Here is an 11,861-nt window from a genome sequence, read left to right as displayed (position 1 = left end):
AAAGGGCGTGGCCAAAGACTCCGTGACGGGAAGTACACTCCCCTCTGATCCATAGCCAAACGCCTGGATGGAATTCTCTATAGAAACAGGCAGGAGAGAGAGAGAAGAAGAAAGAAGAGAGAGGCAAAGATGGAGTGCAGGTATTACAGCTAGGTCACTGTTAGAAAAAGAAACACAGAGGGACACAACACACACACCACACACACACACACACACACTTGCATTCCACTCACTGAGGCAGGTGTTGTGTGTGAAGTCTCTGAGGAAGGCGTCACACTCATTTTCCTGGTTGCCAGTCCCTCTGCAGGAGCACCAGGGAGAGATGGTGCTGTTACTGGGACTGCTGTCCATGTAGTTAGGAGTCACATCAGATCCTGGAGAGAGAGTGAGGGGGGGATGATAGTAAGGACCAAGAGTATGTTTGAAGAACACTTCTGCTGGGATAGAAACCTTTCCATCAAACGGCTGTAATATGGAGAAAGTGTGTGTAAAATGTTGATGTATGATGATATGATGATGTTTTGGATTATTCCATTTCAATTCAATCACTTTTTTGACAGCACCCCTTTTGATTTGAATGGAACTTTCCATACATATTAGCCCATTGTATAAGTGCTCTGAAAGTGACTTTCTGGACCTAAATGTCAAAACATTCAAGAGATAAAGTTGACCTATTTTGCATACCCCTCCATACCATGTGATATCTATGTCTCATCACTGAAAAAGATAAACGGTTGAGATGTATATAATTTAAAAGTTTACAAACAGGGTTGTCAAACTGTTAAAAAATAATAGTAATAATAAAATATATATATTATGTCATTTTTTTTAACCTACATGTCAATTATCTAAACACGCCTAAACTCTGATTTTTTCATATTCCCATATGTTGTAACTTATTTTACATCATCAAAGGTTTTTGTGTTGTGCCCGACATCGGTTGAGACACAACATGCTCTTGAATACAGGGTGGGTGTCATGTTTTGGCTGATAAAATGGGAATAAATTATACATTTTGACTTTCAAAAGGTACCACAAAGACGGTTGGAGGTCCACACATCAGAGAATGTTGACTTGAATGGGAATATCTGTTGTTTTTAAATTATACTGTCAATCTTCCATAGGAAACCTTTTTGAAATGATAGAAATACAGATAATAGAACAGACATGACCATTTAAGTTGACATTCGACGGTGAGTGGACCGGTGGCCATCTTTGTGGTAGTCATTTAAATTTCAAGGGTGTACCAGCAGTGGTCTGAAGGAATCCATTTTATGAATTCTATTTCTATGATTGAAATGACACCCACTCTGTATTCAAGAGCATGCTGTGTCTCAACCGATAGCGTCCACAACACAAAAACCTTTGATGATGCAAAATAGGTCAACTTTGAGTACATTCTCCAGAATGTTTTGGCATTCACGCCCAAAACGTCCCTTTAAATCAAACAGGATAATGTCAAAAAGTGATTGAATTCAAATGGCTTTACCCTTTTATTATCACATAGGTGCAGTGAAATGTGTTGTTTTACAGGGTCAGCCATAGTACTACGGTGCACCTAGAGCAAATTTGTTTTATTTGCCTTTCTCAAGGGCACATCAACAGATTTTTCAGATTTTCGGCTAGGTGTGTGTGTGTGTGTGTGCGTGTGTGTGTGTGTGTGTGTGTGTGTGTGTGTGTGTGTGTGTGTGTGTGTGTGTGTGTGTGTGTGTGTGTGTGTGTGTGTGTGTGTGTGTGTGTGTGTGTGTGTGCGTGTGCGTTTGTGTGTGTGTGTACTCACCAATGAGGCCTACGTAGGCCATGAGGCAGCCATGGTAGTTATCATGGGGACAGCTGGTGATGGAGTGACCAGTCATCTGACAGTTCGTATGGAAATCAGCCAGTCTTGATCTACATCAATACACACACAGGCACATTTTACATTTTCATCATAACATAATGTATGCAGTTCTGTCCTTGAGCTGTTCTTGAGCTGTCTATTGATGTTCTGTATTATGTCATACTGTATTATGTTTCATATTTTGTGTGGACCCCAGGAAGATTAGCTGCTGCTTTTGCAACAGCTAATGGAGATTCTTATAAAATACCAAATACATGGTCATTTTACCATTTTACTTGCAGTATGTAGGGTTATTTTATGGGAGATATTGATTTCTAAGTGACTGTTGTATAGTTCTAAGATATTGTGAATCAGTTGTTCTGAATTGTAATGTTAAACTTCTTGCCACTAGGGGGGTGCTATTTCGACATAGCACAAATGTGTATCCAATGTAAACGGTCTCCTACTCAATTCTTGCTCGTACAATATGCATATTATTCTTACTATTGGAAAGAAAACACTCTCTAGTTTCTAAAACCGTTGGAATTATGTCTGTAAGTGAAACAGAACTCGACTTAGAGCACTTTTCCTAATGTCTGTGTGAGAATGGGAAATTTTATCATCCGCTTTGAGACCTGTCTTTAACTTTGCCTGTCTTCTATTGGTTGAGATGCACTGCATACGCCTTCCCCTGGCTGTTAGCGAATAGGGAGAGTTGAAATGACGTGGCTACGTATTTCCCAAAGTTTTTAAATTGATTGGAACCGAGGTGTCCGACCTTTTGGGACTTCGCGCTGACGCAAAGAGGGTCTTGGCATGTCTTTTTAGAACGTCTGGTTTTAGCTCCTAGAAGTATCCGGCTCTGTTTTTATTCGCTATAGGCTTTAAAGACATCATAATCTTGTTATTTTGAACCGAATTATACCAGTTTAGGTCAGTATATTGCGATTTTCAGGTATTTATTTCCAATGGCGCTGTAGAAACGTGGGTGTCTCTCTCTCGAATGCCATTCGGTACTGCTAATTGCAACGTCGAGGGAAACATTCTCCAACCCAGCAACGATTCTTTTGGCCAACGGACACCTTTCACAAGATTCTGATGGGAGTTCAGCTAATAGTAGGTACTATTTATGCTGATAAAACGTTGTTCTGTTGAAAAAGAAAAATGTATTAGACGCCATTATTTTCCATGTAGCGTTGCGCTATCGCACCCTGTATTGTACCCAGTATTGCGCAGTAAGGTTAATTTTAAAAATGTAATTCAGCGATTGCATTAAGAACTAATTTCTRTTTCAAWTGCTGTCCAACCTGTATTTTTTTGGTCAAGTTTATAAATAGTTTTCGATAAGATTAGGTGCCTTTCCAAAATGGCGCCGGACAGATTGCTTGATTTTTTGCCCACTAAACACGTTGTGTAACCACGAATTGTGCGGCTAAATATGCACATTTTCGAACAAACTATATGCATTGTGTAATATGATGTTACAGGACTGTCATCTGAAGAATTCTGAGAAGGTTAGTGAAAAAATTAATAGCTTTTGGTGGTTTATAACGTTATTGCTATTTTTGGCATGAATCAATGCTACTGTGTGACTGACTTGTAGTAAGCTAAGATAACGCTATATTGTGTTTTCGCTGTAAAACACTTAGAAAATCTGACACATTGGCTATATTCACATGATCTGTGTCTTTCATCTGCTGTACGCTGTGTATTTTTAAGAAATGTTTTATGATGAGTAATTAGCTAATACACGATGGTCTCTGTAGTTATTCTAGTCATTTTAGTGATAGTTGTAATGGGGGCTGCAATTGTAAACTATGATTTATACCTGAAATATGCACATTTTTCTAACAAAACCTATGCTATACAATAAATATGTTATCAGACTGTCATCTGATGAGAATTGTTTCTTGGTTAGTGGCTATTTATATCTTTATTTGGTCGAATTTGTGATAGCTACTGATGCAGTAAAAAAAATGGTGGAGTAAAAAAAGTGGTGTCTTTTGCTAACGTGGATAGCTAATAGATTTACATATTGTGTCTTCCCTGTAAAACATTTAAAAAATCAGAGATGATGGCTTGAATCACAAGATCTGTATCTTTCATTTGGTGTCTTGGACTTGTGATTTAATGATATTTAGATGCTAGTATTTACTTGTGACGCTATGCTAGGCTATGCTAGTCAGCTTTTGTGATGGGGGGGATCCCGGATCCGGGTTTGTGACTCGTGAAAGGTTAATGAATGATCTACCTAGAAACTACTTTGCACTTTTCTGATTAGTTGTATGTTAGTTATTTGTTGGAATAGAATAGAAAATGGTTGAGTGGATGCATGGCTGTAACTGGGTTTTGACTAGACTCGATGGTATACCGTTTGTCAGAATTTACTTTTCGTAGCAGGTTAGGAGAACTTATGCAGCAGGTTAGGACAATTAACATAGCAAGTTAGGAGAATTAGGTTCAAGTTAGTTAAAGGGTTAGCTAAAATGCAACAAAAAAAAGATATCATTTTGACATAAACGCTATTCCATCTAAACATGACCCTGTACTGTGGTCGGTTCATCCAAAGATTATGGATATACTGACAATATTACGTGTCTCTGTGCTGTCATAACCCTGTGACGATCTGAAGGATCAGGTTACAGTGGGTCCGCTGTACAGCATGCTCTCTATCGTAGAGGGGGAGAGCGGGAAGTCGGGCTGTTTTATGCCGGTCATAAAATACGCTGTCTCTATGCTCTGTAGTGTTCGAGATTGGAATGTAAACAGTGGAACACAGAGAGACCCTTGGACATCAAAAGTTTGAATAATTAAACAATATTTCTATTTTTGAGAATGTGGGAGTGGTCCGTGGACACTTAAGGGACAGTCATGACGAGTTTGTTTCATTTGGTGATCTCATGAAGGACAAGAAACACTCATTACTGTGTTTTTGGTTGTGTATACTTCTTAATTATGGGTTTTACATCTAAATATTGTGAAACATATGTGATTAAACATGAAACTATTTGTGAAAAGATGTATTGTGATGTTGACCTTCTAAATGAGAAAATATGTGTTTTCAAATAAAGTTAACCAAATCAGTGGCCACGCCCATGTGAGCATAGACATTACGTTGGCGTCATGGACCACCCTTTTCTCAGAAGTGTATAAAATCCACTCCTGACAAAATTTACATTAGACCAGAAAATATGGAGCTGACGCTACATGTTGAAATGGTTAAGAACTACAACTCTATAGGCCCAGGAGACCAGACAGCGTGTAGTGTTGGCTACACGGTGTGGCAAAGAAGGGGGTCGAGTGATAAATGGCAGATATGTGAGAGCAGAACTAATAAACGGGCTCTGCCCGATCACTAAAATGGCCACCCCGGTCAGAACTACAGATCACAAAATGGCCGACTGCCAAAACTACAAGTCCCAGAAGCAAGGGGAACCCTCAGAAGGTGGAGCCGACACACAAATAAAGGGTCAAGAAAAACCAGGAAGAGGGATTGAGGGGTGAAAGTATCTATGAACCGTAGAGAAAGAGACACTAGATATTGGCTGGATTTACCGTGTATGAGCTGGACTGTTTTGGACTTACCTGTTGGCGTTTGGACCTGGACATACCGAGAACCCGATTTGTGTACCGAACCCTGCTATCCTTGACCTTGCCTACGACCTGGGTGGACCATGACGGAGAAACAAACACACAGGTACTGTCCTGTTCGAAAGAACTCTCATTCTGGGGTAATTTGGTGACAGTTTCCCACTTAATTTGTGACAAACGCTCATAACCTTGAAGAGGTTTGCCACAACGGCTGGAAATTGTTAAACTCTGAGACTATCGATCACTACAGAATAAGAGCAAATCCTAGACATAGAATTGCTAGTCTCTAGTTGGAAATTACGTAAGTCTAGTACGAGAATAATGACAACCGCGGAAGCATCTATTCTATTCAACGACCATCTGTACGCCTGACGTAACCATTATAACAGACACTATCCAGAGCCGCTGAGAAAGCAACAACTACGAAAGACATAGTGACTTCTGGGGAAGTTAACCAGAGACTCTCTGATGAACTGACTCTCCAGCAGATGGACCGGCGATTCCAACAGAGAAGACAACAACGACATACGGGCGTAAATATATACATGCCAATTATTTTCGAATGAGTGGCCGTTGATGTGCAATGGATTAGCATTTCAATGAATATAATTACCAACTGTGTGTAGTGAATTCATTTAGTCTTTCCCACTTTTTATCTGTCCCCACCCCTTTCCATTGTCTACCAAGCCGTCATAACGGTTTAGCCCACTAGGGACTTATCAATGCATTGTGTTAGTAGCCAATAACTACTGTATATTGTTTGTTTATGTATTTCTGTGATATGTCTAGTTAGTTAGTAAATAAATAATTAAGCCAATTTGTATATCGCTAATTCATTTTGGAGACAAGGGTTCATGCAGATATCCAAGGGTTTGCGACGTTCAGTAATGAGAACTGATAAGGAAATAATTACACATTAATAGAAGACTAATCGATAAGATATCTTCTTATGGCTGAAGGGGCAGTATTGAGTAGCTTGGATGAAAGGTGCCCATATCAAACGGCCTGCTCCTCAGTCATAGTTGCTAATATTTCCATATTATTATTAGTATTGGATAGAAAACACTCTAAAGTTTCTAAAACTGTTTGAATTATGTCTGTGAGATTAACAGAACTCATATTGGCAGGCAAAATCCTGAGTTGAAATCAAAACAGGAAGTCAGAAATCTGAGCTTGTATGTATTCACCAGAGTCCCTAAAGAAATCCCCTTGAGKTATGAATGATTGTGCACTGCCTAGGGGTTCCACTAGATGTCAACCATCAATAGAAATTATAATGAGACTTCTATGATGTTGTGGGAGAGAATGATAGCAGAATCAGTCAGGTGTCCATCGAGCAGCCATTTTCTGATCATGCTTTTTCCTCGTGGAAGTCACTTGCGTTCCATGGCTCACGAAGACAAGAAGGAATACTCCGGTTGGAACTTTATTGAAGCTATATGTTAAAAACATCCTAATGATTGATTGTGTACTTAGTTTGAAATGTTTCTTCGACCGGTAATATCACTTTTTGAAGTTTTTGTCCGATATAACGCTGACCAGAATTAGCGTTTGGATATGTAAACCAGACGCGCTAACAAAAGAAGGTATTTGGACATAAATAACGGATTTTTCCGAACAAAACAAACATTTATTGTGGACCTGGGATTCCTGGTGTGCTTTCTGATGTAGATCATCAAAGGTAAGGGAATATTTATCATGTATTTTCGTGTTTATGTTGACGCCATCTTTGCAGCTGTAGTATTTTACTTTTGAGCGCCGTCTCAGATTATAGCGTGCGTTTCTTTTTCCGTAAAGTTTTTTTGAAATCTGACACAGCGGTTGCATTAAGGAGAGGTATATCTATAATTCCATGTGTATAACTTGTATTATCATCTATATTTATGATGAGTATTTTGTTGAAACGATGTGGCTATGCAAAGTCACTTGATGTTTTTGCAACTAGTGAATCTAGTCGCCTCAATGTAAACTCAGATTTTTTGATATAAATATGAATTTAATCAAACAAAACATGCATGTATTGTGTAACATGAAGTCCTATGAGTGTCATCTGATGAAAATAATCGAAGGTTAGTGATTAATTGTATCTCTATTCTGTTTTTTGTGAAGCTACCTTTAGCTGGAAAAAATGGCTGTGATTAATGTGGTTTTGTGGTGACCTAACATAATCGTTTGACTTGCCGTGTAGTCCTGAACAGAACTACAGAGTTGATTTTCCTTTATTCGCTCTTGAAGATACTTATTTGAAGATAGGCTAGCCAGACATATCGATGGTTCCCCAGTGGTGTGATGAGAGTAGCGTAATACAATGGATTGAGCACAGTAACGGGATGGTCATACTTAAATTCACTTCCGAATATACTTTCCTCGGGACAGCTAATCAGCCGTACCAGTGATTGTCCGGGAGATGATTTTATCGTCTCCACCTCGTATTGAGATTCAAAGCTCAAACCATTTTAAACGTGTAGCTGCCGCTTCACGCTTTTTTTCTGGTTCGATGTGTTCATTCGTAACCCGTCATTTATACATTTTGCTCGAAAGGGGTGGTTCTGGCAAGCTGGCATGCTCCCTGACCTCACTCCGGGGCAGTGATTACACACTGCGCAAAGTTATGGAAAACAATTATCTCTTATAACTTCTCAAATCACATCCCTCTCTTAACAAAAACACTTTCAGCATTTTTTTATTACTTGCACAACCCATACTATGGAAGCTTCATCCATGTAGTGGGTATACTTTACAAGTTACAGTATTTCCTTTATAACATTTTTAAGGACAGCACAAATAACAAACAAAATGACAAGAGTGTTCTATTGATCGAACGTTCTACGTTCAAAATATTGTTCAAGTATTCGCTTTTGAAAGTGTTAGAGTTTCAGCGGGAAAAGTTCTGTTGAGACATAGCACATTCCTCTGGTGAATTTTGAGTGCACAGACCTGGATCTTCTCCCTTGTTTACAACAGGGCGTGAGTGTCAATCCCCACTAGTACTATCCTCCCCTCTCTATGGGTGAAATGGGGTCTGATTGAAGTTATTCATTTCAAATCTGATCTGACCTATTTGGTTTCTCGTGGCCAGTCATGACAGCAGGTTTCTGTTCCAGCCCAGCCCTGACATTCTGCTTATTATTTGTATTAGACACTATTCATTTAACTATTCAATCATCTCTTATTTTGGAGATGGATGTCTAAACCTACTAACCATTTACATAGGCGTTCTTTGTATAATTTTAAATAAAGTGTTGATTCTTTGAATTTAGTATAGTGTATTTTTTGGTCATTGAACATTTATTTTTTGCCTGTTTTATTTGGTTGTCACTCACTCTAATTATGTCTGATGGTATTGCACATATTTGCAGCAGAAGCTGATGTCCTTGATCATTGGTGTGGGTATAACAATCCCTGTATGGCTGACCTAGGATGTAACCCCTGTCCACAACTGCACTTTATACCCACAAAGCAGAGTCCATTATACTACAAAAAACATTATCTTGGTTGGGCTAGGATAACAATACTTTAGGTCTCAGGTCAGGTGACATCACCACATGATGGCTGTATTGGAAGAGAAGGTACGAGGTCACTCCACTCTGACCTTCTTCTCCAATTGGATTTGAGAAGAAGGTGACGAGAGGAATCGAGGAAGGATGAATTGATAAAGAGCCTAGCACTCACCTGTCAAATCAAATCAAATCAAACGGAATTTGTCACACGTGCTAAATACCGTGAAAATCTTACTTACAAGCCGTTAACCAACAATGCTGTTCAAGAAAGAGTTAAGAAAATATTTACCAAATAAACTAAAGTTAAAAAAATTATAAAAAGTAACACAATAGAATAACAATAACGAGGCTATGTACAGGGTGTACCGATACCAAGTCAATGTGCGGGAGTACAGGTTAGTCGAGGTAATTTGTACATGTAGGTTGGGGTCCTCAGCACACTCACCCCTCTGCTACATTAACTGACCACCTTCTTTTCCTCATCAATCTCAGCAGCCAGCAGAGTGGACTGTGTGAACTGAGTCAATCTAGCACACACAGGATTCATTTTGTGGGTATTTCATTCTGCTACATTGACTCAGATCACACAGTCAGCGGCTGATTTATACTGTCAGTGTCGTGGGAGGTGAAAGGGGTGTGACTAGTAGAGGTGAGTTCTAGTAGCAATTGTGATGTGATGTCATCCCCCTTATACTTGAATTAGTGTCTCCTTTCTATTATGAATGTACCTATACTTGAATTAGTGTCTCCTTTCTATTATGAATGTACCTATACTTGAATTAGTGTCTCCTTTCTATTATGAATGTACCTATACTTGAATTAGTGTCTCTTTCTATTATGAATGTACCTATACTTGAATTAGTGTCTCCTTTCTATTATGAATGTACCTATACTTGAATTAGTGTCTCCTTTCTATTATGAATGTACCTATACTTGAATTAGTGTCTCCCTTTCTATTATGAATGTACCTATACTTGAATTAGTGTCTCCTTTCTATTATGAATGTACTATACTTGAATTAGTGTCTCCTTTCTATTATGAATGTACCTATACTTGAATTAGTGTCTCCTTTCTATTATGAATGTACCTAACTTGATTAGTGTCTCTTTCTATATGAATGACCTATACTTGAATTAGTGTCTCCTTTCTATTATGAATGTACTATACTTGAATTAGTGTCTCCTTTCTATTATGAATGTACCTATACTTGAATTAGTGTCTCCTTTCTATTATGAATGTACCTATACTTGAATTAGTGTCTCCTTTCTATTATGAATGTACCTATACTTGAATTAGTGTCTCCTTTCTATTATGAATGTACCTATACTTGAATTAGTGTCTCCTTTCTATTATGAATGTACCTATACTTGAATTAGTGTCTCCTTTCTATTATGAATGTACCTATACTTGAATTAGTGTCTCCTTTCTATATGAATGTACCTATACTTGATTAGTGTCTCCTTTCTATTATGAATGTACCTATACTATTGTATGTAGTGTCTCCTTTCTATTATGAATGTACCTATACTTGAATTAGTGTCTCCTTTCTATTATGAATGTACCTATACTTGAATTAGTGTCTCCTTCTATTATGAATGTACCTATACTTGAATTAGTGTCTCCTTTCTATTATGAATGTACCTATACTTGAATTAGTGTCTCCTTTCTATTATGAATGTACCTATACTTGAATTGTGTCTCCTTTCTATTATGAATGTACCTATACTTGAATTAGTGTCTCCTTTCTATTATGAATGTACCTATACTTGAATTAGTGTCTCCTTTCTATTATGAATGTACCTATACTTGAATTAGTGTCTCCTTTTATTATGAATGTACCTATACTTGAATAGTGTCTCCTTTCTATTATGAATGTACCTATACTTGAATTAGTGTCTCCTTTCTATTATGAATGTACCTATACTTGAATTAGTGTCTCCTTTCTATTATGAATGTACCTATACTTGAATTAGTGTCTCCTTTCTATTATGAATGTACCTATACTTGAATTAGTGTCTCCTTTCTATTATGAATGTACCTATACTTGAATTAGTGTCTCCTTTCTATTATGAATGTACCTATACTTGAATTAGTGTCTCCTTTCTATTATGAATGTACCTATACTTGAATTAGTGTCTCCTTTCTATTATGAATGTACCTATACTTGAATTAGTGTCTCCTTTCTATTATGAATGTACCTATACTTGAATTAGTGTCTCCTTTCTATTATGAATGTACCTATACTTGAATTAGTGTCTCCTTTCTATTATGAATGTACCTATACTTGAATTAGTGTCTCCTTTCTATTATGAATGTACCTATACTTGAATTAGTGTCTCCTTTCTATTATGAATGTACCTATACTTGAATTAGTGTCTCCTTTCTATTATGAATGTACCTATACTTGAATTAGTGTCTCCTTTCTATATGAATGTACCTATACTTGAATTAGTGTCTCCTTTCTATTATGAATGTACCTATACTTGAATTAGTGTCTCCTTTCTATTATGAATGTACCTATACTTGAATTAGTGTCTCCTTTCTATTATGAATGTACCTATACTTGAATAACGTAAGCATCTCAGCTGCGGGAGGATCCCCTCCTGCAATATTGTGCTGATTTGCTTCATTCTGCTACACTCACTGTCCTCCTTCTCCAGTGGTTGACATGCTAGCTACAAGTGTCATTTGATTAGGGTTCGCACCCTGGCCCATCAGCCATACAGAGACGGAACTCATACATTACATGGCGACTTTGCAGCCCACGTAAAAGTGGCCCTTCACAATGGTCACTCTCCAGGGGATTTTTCTCTGGCCTCCACTATCCGTGCTTCTACCTTTTGGTTCCATTGCTTACAACTGATGTGAGATTATTTATGGCATGAATGTCCAATGCAGACATACTGTATGATGGGATTAGTATTGGCCTTGTGGGGGTCCAATGCACTTTG

At 38.0% G+C, this 11,861-nt stretch overlaps 1 protein-coding gene across 1 annotated transcript in view; it reads right to left on the bottom strand.

Annotated features, from left to right (window-relative positions):
* Positions 1-11,861, bottom strand: part of LOC111960871 (GDNF family receptor alpha-2-like) — an 81,299-nt gene that overhangs the window by 2,874 nt on the left and 66,564 nt on the right. Inside the window, exons 5-6 of the mRNA XM_070442622.1 lie at positions 1,781-1,890; positions 234-374 (exon numbers count right to left, since the gene is read on the bottom strand). Of these exons, the coding sequence (XP_070298723.1) occupies positions 234-374; positions 1,781-1,890 (251 nt within the window). The remainder of the gene's footprint in view (positions 1-233; positions 375-1,780; positions 1,891-11,861) is intronic.

This window comes from Salvelinus sp. IW2-2015, linkage group LG4q.1:29, assembly GCF_002910315.2.
Source record: "Salvelinus sp. IW2-2015 linkage group LG4q.1:29, ASM291031v2, whole genome shotgun sequence".
Classification (NCBI taxonomy): domain Eukaryota; kingdom Metazoa; phylum Chordata; class Actinopteri; order Salmoniformes; family Salmonidae; genus Salvelinus; species Salvelinus sp. IW2-2015.
Note: the sequence above shows the minus strand (reverse complement) of the source record. Positions and strands in the feature narration are given on the sequence as shown.